The 13721-nt window shown below is 41.7% G+C and overlaps 1 protein-coding gene across 3 annotated transcripts in view; it reads left to right on the top strand.

Annotated features, from left to right (window-relative positions):
- The first annotated feature begins 4283 nt into the window (after positions 1–4283).
- Positions 4284–13721, top strand: part of stab1 (stabilin 1) — a 210170-nt gene continuing 200732 nt past the window's right edge. The window contains exons 1-2 of one of the 3 annotated variants that reach the window (XM_051920984.1): positions 4284–4772; positions 11542–11678. In XM_051920984.1, the coding sequence (XP_051776944.1) occupies positions 4677–4772; positions 11542–11678 (233 nt within the window). In that variant the 5' untranslated portion in view covers positions 4284–4676. The remainder of the gene's footprint in view (positions 4773–11541; positions 11679–13721) is intronic. The other 2 variants (XM_051920983.1, XM_051920982.1) reach the window with 2 other exon arrangements.

Below are 13721 nucleotides of genomic sequence, written 5' to 3'. Positions count from 1 at the left end.
CTCCGTGCTTAATGCAATCAAACAGATCCGACATAAACGTACAACTGTCTGTACGGTTGATCTACCCATTCATTGACTTGCTGTGGACCACAAGCTTTTTGAGGGGGGAGTGTGTGCCCTGTGAAGGTCTTCTTTGCCTCTTGTGAGCCCCCCCCCCCCCCCCTACTTTTAAGTGATTTGGCCCAATCTGCACTGCATTAATCGCAGTGAGCATTTTGGGAATGTGTAGGAAAGGGAATCTTCTTGAGGCAGAATATTCATTCATAGATGTTAGTGCCGGCCATTTTTAGAGTAGTTTTAGAACTTGAAGGTAAAGACTGGCATCCACCTCAGGTGCCCATCTTTAGCAAGAATTGGTGACGTTTATTTGTATCCCAGAAGATCTGATTCTTTTAACCATTTAGCTCTTTAAACTTCACACAGACTTCCTCAAGGAGTGACGGGCAGCACAGCCCTCGTTGTCACAAAATCAGTAGCACAATATACAGGAGTGTCAGCTTTCCTCTTAGCTCATCTTTTGTTTGGGCTCGACGGACACCAATGGGTGACCATTTACAACGGGGCAGTGGCCAATTCACGCCTTCTTATCCTCAACTCTGGTAAAGCCAGAAAGCACACACTATGTGCCCGCTAGCTCCTTCCTGTCACCTCCAGCAGAGACGGGTCCAAGAAAGTGACAAAAGACTCTCCAGATATGGACATCAGTGTCACAGGCAGCAAAACCATCTTCAGTGACACCTGATGGAGCTGAAACCAAGAAAGCGTGAGAGACACTGTGGGATGGAGCTGAAATGAGCAGCAACGAATAGTGACAGGACAGAACTCAAGGGGACACTGGCACACAGATGGAGAGTGGTCAAATAGATTAGAAGCAACTCACCAGCATTTATTCTACATAGTATGTTTTTTATGCTGATGGCAAAGCTAAGATGTTTTACAAGTATAAATGTTTATTACAACTGTTTAGAGATCCTGGAGCACAGGAGTGTTAAGTGACCCACTCTGGCTACCCTGAGGTTTAACATCCAGGGTCTTGGATACCTGGCCAGCCTGTCTTTACGCTTGTCATGCATGGACTTCCAAGGGACATCTCAAAGTCTCGTCACAGGTTTGTGATACTCGAGTGGGGTGAGAGGTGGTGCTGCTGCTGCTGCTAAGAGACTTGTCTCTTTCTCCTTCTTCAGCCCAGAGAAGATGCCCCTTGTGGATCCAGAAATAAAACGGAGATGTCCCCCTGAATGTCAGTGCCTCATTTGGACCTGAACTTTTATAAAGGACGGAGCTCCCAAGACTGTTTCTAATGCTATAATTGTAGAGGCGACTTTTAATTAGTTCATGCCATCAAAAGTGTATTTACTTTGTATGCAACAAGAATAAAAGGAGCAACACAGCTGGTACCTTAACACTTTGCAAGGACTACGATTCTTTCTTTCATCCGTCCACAGGCTGAATGTAGCAGACTGAGCAGTCCAGCAGCTGAGGCCCAGGACTACAAATGTAAAGTTTGCTCAAAGACCCTGAGTGAATCACTTCACTTGCTTGTGCTCCAAATACATCTGGAAAACATCTTCATTATAGAAAGGCACTATATAAAATCAATTGTCTTTGTTTTTAACTGCAGTATATAGAACTAAAAGGCTGTCTTAACATATGGGCACAATAGGCACATTGGCCGGGGGCCCCAGGAGCATAGGGGCCTGCAACATTTCTGATGCCAATGTATTTTTCTGTTTTGCTGTAAAGCAGAGGCCTCAGCTCACTACTTAAACCCTGGGCCTATGAAGTGCTTAAGATGGCCCTGGATTAAGAAACAGCCATTTTCTTATCATTCTTGGGACCTCAAACAAACAACAACACCATTTATTTCTGTAGCACATTTTCATACAAACCATGTAGCTCATAGTGCTTTGCAAGATGAAATAAAATGGAAGTCAATATAAAACATAAACAAGTTTAGGCAATAATATTATACAGTATGTAACCAAGAAAAAAAGGTAAGGTTGGATAAAAACAAACAAAAAAAAACTCCAAATAGGCTGGTGAAAAACACAAAATCTGCAGGGGTTCCAAGGCCAAAAGACTGCAGAGACCCCAATGGGCATTCAACCTAACATAGATGGTCTAAATCAGTCCTCGTGGTTTTCTGTCTGCAGTGAGAGTGTTGACCTTGTCGAGTTGGCAGTGACATTCATGTCTGTGGTGACTCTTCTTATGAAGTCAGTAGATGGATTGGGAGAGCATGGGGGGCCATGAGGTCGCTGGAAAGGGGTGTGTGGTGCTCCCGATATCTATGCAAAAGGACGAAGGTCCAAGTCTTTAGAGTCCTAGTGCTTCTTGTCTTGCTATACATGGATGCTATCCAGTGACCTGAGATGAAGACTGGACTCTGTTGGTACTGTGTCTTCTTGGAGAATCCTGGGGTACTGCTGGTTTGACTTTGTGTCCAATGAGTGGTTGCTCATTGAGTCCCAAATGAGGCACATTACCTGCATTGTGAGGGAGTGTCAGTTACGGCACCACGGCCATGTGGTGCAATTCCCTGAGGGTCATCCGTCTCACGGGATCCTCATTGTCGAGGACCCAAGTGGCTGGACCAGGGCAAGGGGATGCCCACGTAACACCTGGCTGCGGCAGATAGAGGGTAATTTACAGGGGGTGGGAGTGGACCTCATGTCTGCCTGAGGTGGGGTGCCAACCAGGATCCTGAGTTGTTTCGTCATGTGGTGGGTGCGCCAATGTGCTGTACCAGTGCCTGATCGGGTCATGTGGACATCTGGAACACCCACCATTCAATTCATAAAAGCAGGGGGCAGCATAGTGCCTTAATCAGGGGGTGGTGGCACAGATCACCACCACAGAAGAGCTGGAAAAGACTGCAGAGAATAGCAGAGATTTGTGCGGATTGCAGAACGCAGAGGAAAATGATAATTCAATACACATAGTCTAATAGGGATACTACTAAAAACATCCAACTAGCCATGCGTGTCTGGTCACAGGGTTATCGGGAGCAAAGCAGGAGCCAGCTGTGTACAGGACAATCTAATGCACACATCGTTGGGGTATGGGAGAATGTGAGCAAGTCGGGCTTGATGAACTGAATGGTCTCCTCTCGTTTGTCAAATTTCTTATGTTCTGATGTTCCATATCTTTCTGTCCTCTGCATCTTTCTCTGTTATACCCATCACCTGCATGTCCCTTCTCGCCATATCCATAAACCTTCTCTTAGGCCTTCCTCTGTTCCTCTTACCTGGCAGCTCTATCCTTAGCACCCTTCTCTCATTATACTCAGCATCTCTCCTCTGCACATGTCCAAACCAATGTAATCTCGCCTCTCTGACTTTGTCTCCCAACCTGAACTAACCCTCTAATGTCTTCATTTCTAATCCTGTCCATCCTCGTCACATCCAGTGCAAATCTTAGCATCTTTAAGTCTGCCACCTCCAGCTCTGTCATCTGCTTTCTGGTCAGTGCCACCGTCTCCAACCCATATAACATAGCTGGTCTCACTACCCTCCTGTAGACCTTCCGTTTCACTCTTGCTGATACCCGTCTGTCACAAATCACTCCTGACACTCTTCTCCACCCATTCAACCCTTCCTGCACTCCCTTCTTCACCTCTCTTCCACAATCCCCATTATTCTGTACTGTTGATCCCAAGCGCTTAAACTTATCCACCTTCTCCAACTCTACTCCTCACCATTCCACTGACCTCCCTCTCAATCACACACATGTATTCTGTTCTATGATATTCTACTTGAATAATAAATGCAATATGGCTTAAAAGGTATGTTGCAGGACTGTAATCAGAGCTGAGTCACCTAACATGGCAGCCTCCCCTTTTGTAAAAGTATGGAGACAATTATACTACACCACGATAGGTCACCATGAAAAGGCACTATATAAAAATAAGGCTTGTTTTTAAAATGGCGCATTACTTTTCTTTCTTCTTTTGTTGCTTTTCATTTTTCAAGGTGGTGGAAACTTCCCCCATTTTTGTGCTGAAGCAGACATTCTATATAGATGTTAGCATGCCCAATGTCTTATCCGGACTCTCATATCATGATTGACTGGGGTTAAAATTGTAAATCAGGTCAGGATAAAAGATGGAGAAATCCCATCTTAAGAGCAAAGTGATGGGTCTGCCCACTCCAAGCAGAGCTCAGGAGTTGGCATTGGCCAGTCATGGAAGACAGCAAAGGGGCCAATTGTAAAGATAAGGCTTAACAGTAGGGACGAAGGAGAAATCCAGGAACGCAACTTGCTGATTCACATTTTAGTAACTCCATGGCTGGGAATTGAAAAATAAGCGTGGTGATGTTATCTTTTTTTTTTTTTTTTTTCGAGGTATGCACAGCTAGCCGTGGCAATCAGCGAGGATTTCCTTCCATGAGCACTCCGCTAATATAGTAGAGGAAATCCGCTTGTGTTCCTGTTTTGGTGTGCTTTAACTGAAAAGAAACTCTCTGGCTTCTTAAATGGAGTGCTTGAAAGGGATAACAGTTGGAGGACTTCGATGCTTTCAGAAACTTCTGGCAAAATTGTGAAAACACAGGAAATTTAATATTGTGTTTTGGAAATTACGCCGCTGTGAGAAGCTTTTTTTGCCCTTGAAGATCTAACTGCTGTGTTTATTTGTTTATCTTGAAGACTTCATCATTCCAGCGAATGGCTTTGATATGATTAGATACCGAGGAGGAAGCGGACAAATTTCAGGAATGCACTTCTTAGTGGCCATCTGTTTAACGCTGTCGGCAGCGGCACAGAAGAGCACGGTAAGGAGCCGCGGTCCAGAGCGTCTCTTTTTCCCTAATTGAGCATTCTTATTTATGCTGATGTTAGCCCATTCAATCAAACTGTTTTGCTTCAGTATGAATAGATGCTACATTAGCGCTTCTTGTGTACAGTAAGTATCCCTAGCACTCTGCCATGTACCTCTTGAGGCAGCATGGTGGCACAGTGGTTAGTGCTTCTCCTCACAGACTGGTTGCTTTCTGTGTAATGTATGCATGTTCTCCCTGTGTCTGTTTGGTTCCTTTTCCTGGTAGTCTGGCTTTGCTCCTTCATCCCAGACAGGAACCATTTATGTTGATTGGTTAGTTTCTCTGCACTGGCCCAGCCTGCGTGTGTCTGCGTGTTTCTCTCTTGTGGCCTGAAGAGCTTCTGAATTTCCATGACATAAAAACTGGTTTAAGTAGTATTCCGGGAAGACAACGACTCTCATCTTGTACTAATAGATTCTTTAAACTCAGGGCCGTCTTCCCAGCATCATAGGCCCCCGGGAAAAGTAGTGCAGTGGGGCCCCTATTTTAATAGCAAAACAGAAACATCCATAGGCATCAGAAACATTGTGGGCTCCAGTGCTCCTGGGACCCCCAGCCAATGCCCATACATTAAGACTTTCCCAAAGCAGTGAGACATTTGTATGGTTACTTACAGTACTTAACTTTTACACCAGCATCTACTCTTTTAAATCATGGGACCTGATGCTCAGCCATATCCATAAGGCACTTTCTTGAGTACTGCATGCTGCAGGTGGCATCATGTGTCTTGTGATGTATAGTAGGGGCAGCATGGTGGCACACATCACATCACCCAGACCTTGATGGTAGCTGCTGTTGATAAGAGTGTAGTTTTATTCAGCAGTTGAATTTGCACAGTCTTCACAAACACTCGAACAAGGGGGAAGCACTGTGCCTCACAGCTCCAGGGGTCTCCGGGTTCAATTCCCAGACTAGTCACTGCCTTGAAAGAGTTTGTAGTTTCATCCCGTGGCTTTTTTCTGGGCACTTCAGAAGCTCCCTCTTACAACCTATAAGATGGTAGCTGGTGACCTTAGGTTGGCCTAAAATAGATAGATAGATAGATAATGAAAGACACTATGCATGGATAGATAGATAGATAGATAATGAAAGACACTATGCATGGATAGATAGATAGATAGATAGATAGATAGATAGATAGATAGATAGATAGATAGATAGATAGATAGATAATGAAAGACACTACGTATAGATCGATAATGAAAGACACTATGCATGGATGGATAGATCAATAGATAATAAGACACTACGTATAGATCGATAATGAAAGATACTACACAGATAGATAGATAGATAGATAGATCGATAATGAAAGGCACTACACATAGATAGATAGACAGATAATGAAAGACACTATGCATAGATAGATAGATAGATCATGAAAGACACTACATAGAGACATAATGAAAGACACTACGCATAGATAGACAGATAGATCGATAATGAAAGACACTACGCATAGATAGATCGATAATGAAAGGCACTATGCATAGATAGATAGATCGATAATGAAAGACACTACGTATAGATAGATCGATAATGAAAGACACTACGTATATACAGATAATGAAAGACACCTGTATAGATAGATAGATAATGAAAGACACTACATATAGACAGATAATGAAAGACACTACGCATAGATAGATAGATCGATAATGAAAGACACTACGTATAGATAGATCGATAATGAAAGACACTACGTATAGATAGATCGATAATGAAAGACATTACATTTAGAAAGATAGATTGATAATGAAAGACACTACATTTAGATAGATAGATTGAGAATGAAAGACACTACATTTAGATAGATCGATAATGAAAGACACTACATATAGATAGGTAGATAGATAAATGGAGTCATGTGAATAAGTTAGCACACCCTCATGAAATATAGTGGTCCTCCATGCATGGAGTTTGCATGCTCTCCTGTTTCCTCCTTGTTCAACCTAAATGGGTTGAAAAATGGCTGACTGAACTCATGAAATGTGTTTTCTTTTTAAAATATTAGAATATATCAAGATTTGATCTTCATTCAAACAGCAGTGCCTAATAAAAGTGAAGTAATTATATAAAAAAAAAACAAAAAAAAAAAACCTGAAAATCTGCTTTCCAAGCTCGAGGAAAAGGCAAGTCCACTCTTGGCTGTAATGGCCACTGTTGCTCCTGAGGTAGGTGTTTCCTATAACTGTCTGCCAGTTCCCTGAATTTTTTTGTTCCATTTTTCCATGCAGAGTTCATTCTGCTGTGCGATGTTTAAGGCCCGTTTTAGACCCCCCATACCCCCTTCTCCACCACCACCACCACAGCATCTTGATAGGATTCAGATATGGGTTTTAACTTGGCCATTCCAGATCTCTCCATTTCTTTCTTTCCTTTCAGTCATTGCTTGAGGGATGTCCAGGTATGTTTAAGGTCATTGTCATGTTTGGAAGTCCACTTTTGGTTGAGCTCCAGTTTTGTGACAGGTGGTCTCACATTACATTCAAGCACCCCTTGGTATGATGGAGAATTCAGAGTGGTTTCCTTAATGGTGAGGTGTCCAGGACATGATGCAGCATAGCAGACCCAAAACGAAATGACTTGTTTCATAGCTGGTGTCAGTTACTTCTGGTCAAATGATGTCTTTGGTTTTCATCAAACACGTCTTCTGGCACATGTGATAACTCTGTCTTTACATTGTCTGTCCAGAAATCCCGGTCTTTGCCTAGGTGTTCACCTATCATCAAGCCCAGAGGTTCTTTATGAAAAGCAAAGTTTTCCTCCTGACACGTCTCACATGTAGTTGTATTTTTGAATGGAAGACTCATGCACTTTGACATCAACAGTGGTAAGAGCTACCTGTAGGTCCTGTGATAAAATTCTGGGGTCTTACAGACTTTCTTTAAGCTCTTACTTTGTGGAGTTCTTCAGGGTTTGGTTCTTGGGCCTCTCCTTACTTCTATTTACTTCCTTTAGGATCCATTTCATTTCATTTCACTGCTACACAGATGATACGCAGATTTGTTTACCCTTGAATCACAGCAATACAAACACTTTAAAACTTTTGTTGGACTGCCTTGAGGATGTTAAAGCTTGGATGGCCTTAAACTTTTTAAATCTTAATGAGAGCAAAACTGAGGTCCTGATGTTTGGGCCAAGTGGTTTCAGCGGTGCCCCTTATATGGACTTGAGCTCCCTGACACCTTATGTAAGATCCATTTGTAAAATATGTGGGTGTAATAATGGATAGTGATTTTAAATTAGCTCCACGGGTAAACTCAGTGATTAAAGCTAGTGTCTTTCTAGAGAGGCTTCTCTCCAAAGTTAAGCCCTTCGTAATGTATCACGATTTGGAAAGGGTTCTTCATGCTTTTATTTCATCCCGACTTGACTGATGTAATTTACTTTATGTTGGTATTCAGTCAGACGTCTATCTCATGTCTACTGTTGGTCCAAAATGCTGCCGCTCGTCTTTTAATGGGAACACACAAGTGAGATCACATTTTTCCCTGTCCTGGCCTCCCTGCACTGGCTCCCCGTTCATTTTAGGACTGATTGTTTGCTTATAAAGTACTAAATGGCCAAGCTCCCTCTTACCTCTCCAACCTTTTACAATTATATAATCACTCAGGTCTACTGATCAGTTGCTTCTGGTGGTCCCTAAATCGAGACATAAGTGTAGGGGAGAACGTGCCTTTGCAGTTGTAGCTCACAGGCCATTTCATGTTAGGCTGGCCCCTACTTCACCTATTTTAAAATCACTTCTTAAGGCACATTCTTTTCTTTGGCTTCTGTTTAATTGTAAGCTCTGTTCATCTTTTTTATTGTCTTATTGCTTATTGTCATTTGTACTGTATTGTTCTTCATTGCACAACACTTTGGTCAGCTCTTGTTGTTTTTAAATGTGCTATTTAATTACATTTAATATTGACACTGATATCTTACCTTCTGCTCTTTGGCCGAACTTGCTGGGACGGCCTGACATGTTTGAAATCTTCTCCACTTGTAGACCATCTTCTGGGCAGTGGAATGGTTGATTTGCAATTGTTTGAAGGTTGTTTAAAATCCCTTCCCAGACACTCAGACATCTATAAGCTTCCATCTGAAGGCCTCAGACAGCTCTTTCAATTTAAGCGTGGTGATAACACACACTTCAACAACAAGGAGCAAACCAAACTAAATGTCTGAGGTTTAAATGAGGGAGTAGGTTTAGACGAGACCCTCTCTAATGATCTGCTAATTGTTTGCACCTGAGCTGGTGGGCCTGATTCCAGTTTTGAACTGTTTGAAGTGGTGATATGTGTAGAGGTGGGCGTACTTTTTCCACATGTGAAATTTGCACTTGTGTTTATTTAAATTATATGAGAGATTACAAAGTGTAAGCGTTACTAGATGTTTATTATATCACCTTTATCTATAGGTACTGTTTGAATAAAGATCAAAGCTTGATATCTTCACATGTTTAAAAATAAAAATATTTCATGTGGTGGGCTTACTTTTCACATAACTGTAGGTAGAATAATAGATAATACAGCATTCAGCCCCAAGGGTAAATTAAGACTTTACAGAAGCTCAAGAAAAATGTATATATATATAAGATATATTCTATACAGGGTGAGTCAAAATTATGTTAATATTTGAATAGCAGAAACAATTTATTCACAAAACATGCTTCATATGTGCAAGATGATTTACAGGAATGTCTCAACCTGTTCGCCATCATGTTCAACACATTTTCCATATGTAGCACATAAATTGTCCACAAAAATTGTATATAAGTATATGCATAGCAGTACCATTAGTGTTATCATAATTTTGACTCACCCTATATTATATTATTATATATTATAATATATTAATGTTTGACTATTAGATAGATAGATAGATAGATAGATAGATAGATAGATAGATAGATAGATAGATAGATAAAAGGCACTATAACAGATAGATAGATGGAAAGAATGAACAAACTTTATTTGTCCCCTGGGGGAAATCTGTCTGTTTACAGAAGCTCTTTAAATAAATAAATGACTGAATAAATAAATAAATACACATTTTGTTTTCAACACACACCAGAATGACTAGAAAACAAGAAAATTCAAATGAGAGAGAACTTCTGTAATAGCAGTCCCAGTCCCAGTGATGCCCCCAAGTCGTGTGTCGTGACTCACTTCTGCTGAATAATCCATTGTTTGAAAGTCCTCAGTTGTTGTTGTGTCAGAGAGAGGATGTGCAGCATTGTTCATAATGGCACTCCGTTTTGTTTTCATTCATTTCTATGACCTCCAGGGGGTCCAGAGTGCATCTTATAACTGAGCTTGCCCTTCTACTTAGCTTGTTGATTCGGTGGGCCTCTCTTGATGTGATGTTACCAGCCCAGCACACCACAGCATAGAAAATCACACTGGTCATAGACAGAGTTGTAGAAGATGTGAAGGATGTCACTTCTCACATTTAAGGAAAGGCGTCTCCTAAGGAAGTAGAGTCTGCTCTGCCCTTCTTCTCTAATTCCTCTGTGTTCTGAGACCAGTCCAACTTGTCATTAATGAGGACCCCCAAGTACTTGGTAGGACTGGACCACCTTTACATCCACTTTTTGAATAGTGACCAGACATATAAGCTCTTTAGTGTTGTGATAGCCTTAACCATAATAATAATGATCAGAGATCGGTTGCCATCTAACATGCTTGTAGGTGGGAGTACGGTGGGTCAGATTGTGTTCAGATCTGCCCAGTTGTGCCACAGGTTTACATTTAAAGACATTTAACACTTCAATAAAGCAGGTCCAGCTTTTTGCGTCCACCAATAGAACATGACACAAACTGATGGAAAGGTTGTCGTTGTTCCTTATAGAGTCCTGTGCTTGAATTCAGCACATATTTGGAATGGTCATGGTAACGTTTGGTGGGCTGGCATCCCATCTAAGGTTGGTTCTTTCAATGTGTGGATATGTGCAGCTCTGCTCCAGAATGGCTTCAGTTGCAGTGGGCTTTTGCTCTAACCAGTTTGTTCATTAGAACGCACAGCTTTGGTTAATGCCACGGGCTCTTTAAATGTGCCTATCATCATCACTAGGCCATGTGAAAATTTCCTATCAGTGTGTATCTTACATTTTTGTTAAATTGAGCAAAGCACTTCACAAGCAGCCAAAGATTTAAATCCATTTTTTCTCTATAAATTTTTAAATGTTAGCTAATGAAGAACACGCACAGAGATGAAGGTGCTGCTGTGTAGACTGGATAGCTGTTGCATATTTTGATAATTTTGTTGTTAATTGCTAGATAAAGAAAAAAATAAATCCTAAAAATGTTAGACTTCTTAAAAACAGCTTAAAATTAAGCAAAAGGAAGGAAATCTTTAGAAACTCGGCAAACTAAAAGACTTCTTTCTGAATTAAGCCACCCCAGGATGAATTTCTGGGGTAACTGGCAGCAAGCTAGGTTGACCCATCTGAGCAAACATGAAGTTCTGACCTCAAATTAGGAAATGGAGTGAACATCTGCTGCCCTCCAGGACTGGACACCTTGGTGGTGCAAGTTCAGTATATGGACAACTGGTCTGTATAATAGATGGAGCACTTCCTTTTATTGTTGCTTTATCCTACCATTTTGTTGGTTGATAGACAGACAGAATTTTATTTGTCCCCAGTGGAAAACTTGGCAATGTTGTTGGTTTTTTTTTTTTGCTCTTTTTATCATGAAGCTTTCACTTGATGTCACTTGTTCTCTTTTGGCAGACCCTTGACAATCACTGCGATTTGCAGACCGTCCTTCATCTCAGCACCCCGTGCACCTCCTGTGCGGCCTCTTCAAAAGTGCTTTGTCCGCGAGGATTTAAGAAGACGACACAGGACATCGGCCTCAGGGACTGCAGGTGGTTCCGTTTATAATCCTCTTTAAAGTTAATGGCACAGACTCGCTTTACCTCTCTGTTGCTTTTTACGTCTTTGGTAGAGTTTTCTGTTCTTTACTGTTATTTCTGAAAGCAGAAGCGACATGTTGGACCACAGGGTTTGAGTAACTGAGCTTAATTCATTAGAGAGTGTCCTAGTATCGAGGCCGGTCACCATGTTGTGTCATTAGGTTTGAAGTGTGCCACGATGATCTGTGAAGTTTATTTCAAACCCATTATTTTATAGCTAAAGCCATGCAAATAAGATGACAGAAAGATGGATGTAAACAGGTGGAAGACGACTCGGGCAAGCTAGATGCCCTAGTTGGTCGTAATAGCCAGGGTCCCCTGTCAACAAGATTTCTCCCTGTGAACAATCTCAGGGATTGTTATTATCAGGAGGAGGCCACAAGTGATTCAAGCAGGTGCACTGTGTGCTAGCTGTGTCTCAGAAGAACAGCCCATGCATAACATAACCATACCTGGAAAGTTTCCTCATAAAAGCTCAATGAATATGCAAATATGTGAGTATTTATATTGGAACAAAAATCACCGAGAGGCTAGAAGCCATGCAAATTACATTCTGCAAGATTGGAAGATGTATATTTGTTAGCATTCCTCACTGAAGAAATGGATAATGTACTGGTCCAAAGGCTTCTCTCCGACCTGGATATTTATTTATAAATTACATTTAAGTACAGTAATCCCTCCTCCATCGCGGGGGTTGCGTTCCAGAGCCACCCGCGAAATAAGAAAATCTGTGAAGTAGAAACCATATGTTTATATGGTTATTTTTACATTGTCATGCTTGGGTCACAGATTTGCGCAGAAACACAGGAGGTTGTAGAGAGACAGGAACGTTATTCAAACACTGCAAACAAACATTTGTCTCTTTTTCAAAAGTTTAAACTGTGCTCCATGACAAGACAGAGATGACAGTTCCGTCTCACAATTAAAAGAATGCAAACATATCTTCCTCTTCAAAGGAGTGTGCGTCAGGAGCAGATCATGTCACAGAGATAGAGAAAAGCAAACAAATCAATAGGGCTGTTTGGCTTTTAAGTATGCGAAGCACCGCGGCACAAAGCTGTTGAAGGCGGCAGCTCACACCCCCTCCGTCAGGAGCAGGGAGAGAGATAGAGAGAGACAGAGTTTGTTTTTCAATCAAAAATCAATACGTGCCCTTCGAGCTTTTAAGTATGCGAAGCACTGTGCAGCATGTCGTTTCAGGAAGCAGCTGCACAAAAGATAGCAACGTGAAGATAATCTTTCAGCATTTTTAGATGAGCGTCCGTATCGTCTAGGTGTGCGAACAGCCCCCCTGCTCAATCCCCCTACGTCAGGATCAGAGAAAGTCAGCGCAAGACAGAGAGAAAAGTAAGCTGGGTAGCCTCTCAGCCATCTGCCAATAGCGTCCCTTGTATGAAATCAACTGGGCAAACCAACTGAGGAAGCATGTACCAGAAATTAAAAGACCCATTGTCCGCAGAAATCCGCGAACCAGCAAAAAATCCGCGATATATATTTAAATATGCTTACATATAAAATCCGCGATGGAGTGAAGCCGTGAAAGGCGAAGCGCGATATAGCGAGGGATTACTGTATTGCATTTTGGGGTGGAAGCAACATTATGAAGTAAGTTAGATACATATTTCTCATTTGTACCATTTTTCTCTTGTCTGATTATTTCTTCCACGGTTACAAAAGGGATGGGTAGAAGGCTTGTGTATGTCCTGCAATCAGGAAAGAGCACAATGCCAGGGAGCATAAGCTTAAAGGAGTTTAGCAGATATGTGGTATCTGGACAGAACGCTTCACCTTCTGACAAATCAAAACTCTGTTAACAATTTTGTAGTGTAGACGATACATTTTTACACCACTTGTCCGATGTTCAAATGAATGCATCCAGCCAAATGGAAAGATCAGATCTTTACCATTCCAATCTCCAGATTTTTGGGTTCTTCTCAAACTCTGTGCTCGGTGAATCAATAGATTCCAGTTCCCACGTCCGAGGTGGTTGGGGGA

This window comes from Erpetoichthys calabaricus, chromosome 18 (assembly GCF_900747795.2).
Source record: "Erpetoichthys calabaricus chromosome 18, fErpCal1.3, whole genome shotgun sequence".
NCBI lineage: Eukaryota > Metazoa > Chordata > Cladistia > Polypteriformes > Polypteridae > Erpetoichthys > Erpetoichthys calabaricus.
Note: the sequence above shows the minus strand (reverse complement) of the source record. Positions and strands in the feature narration are given on the sequence as shown.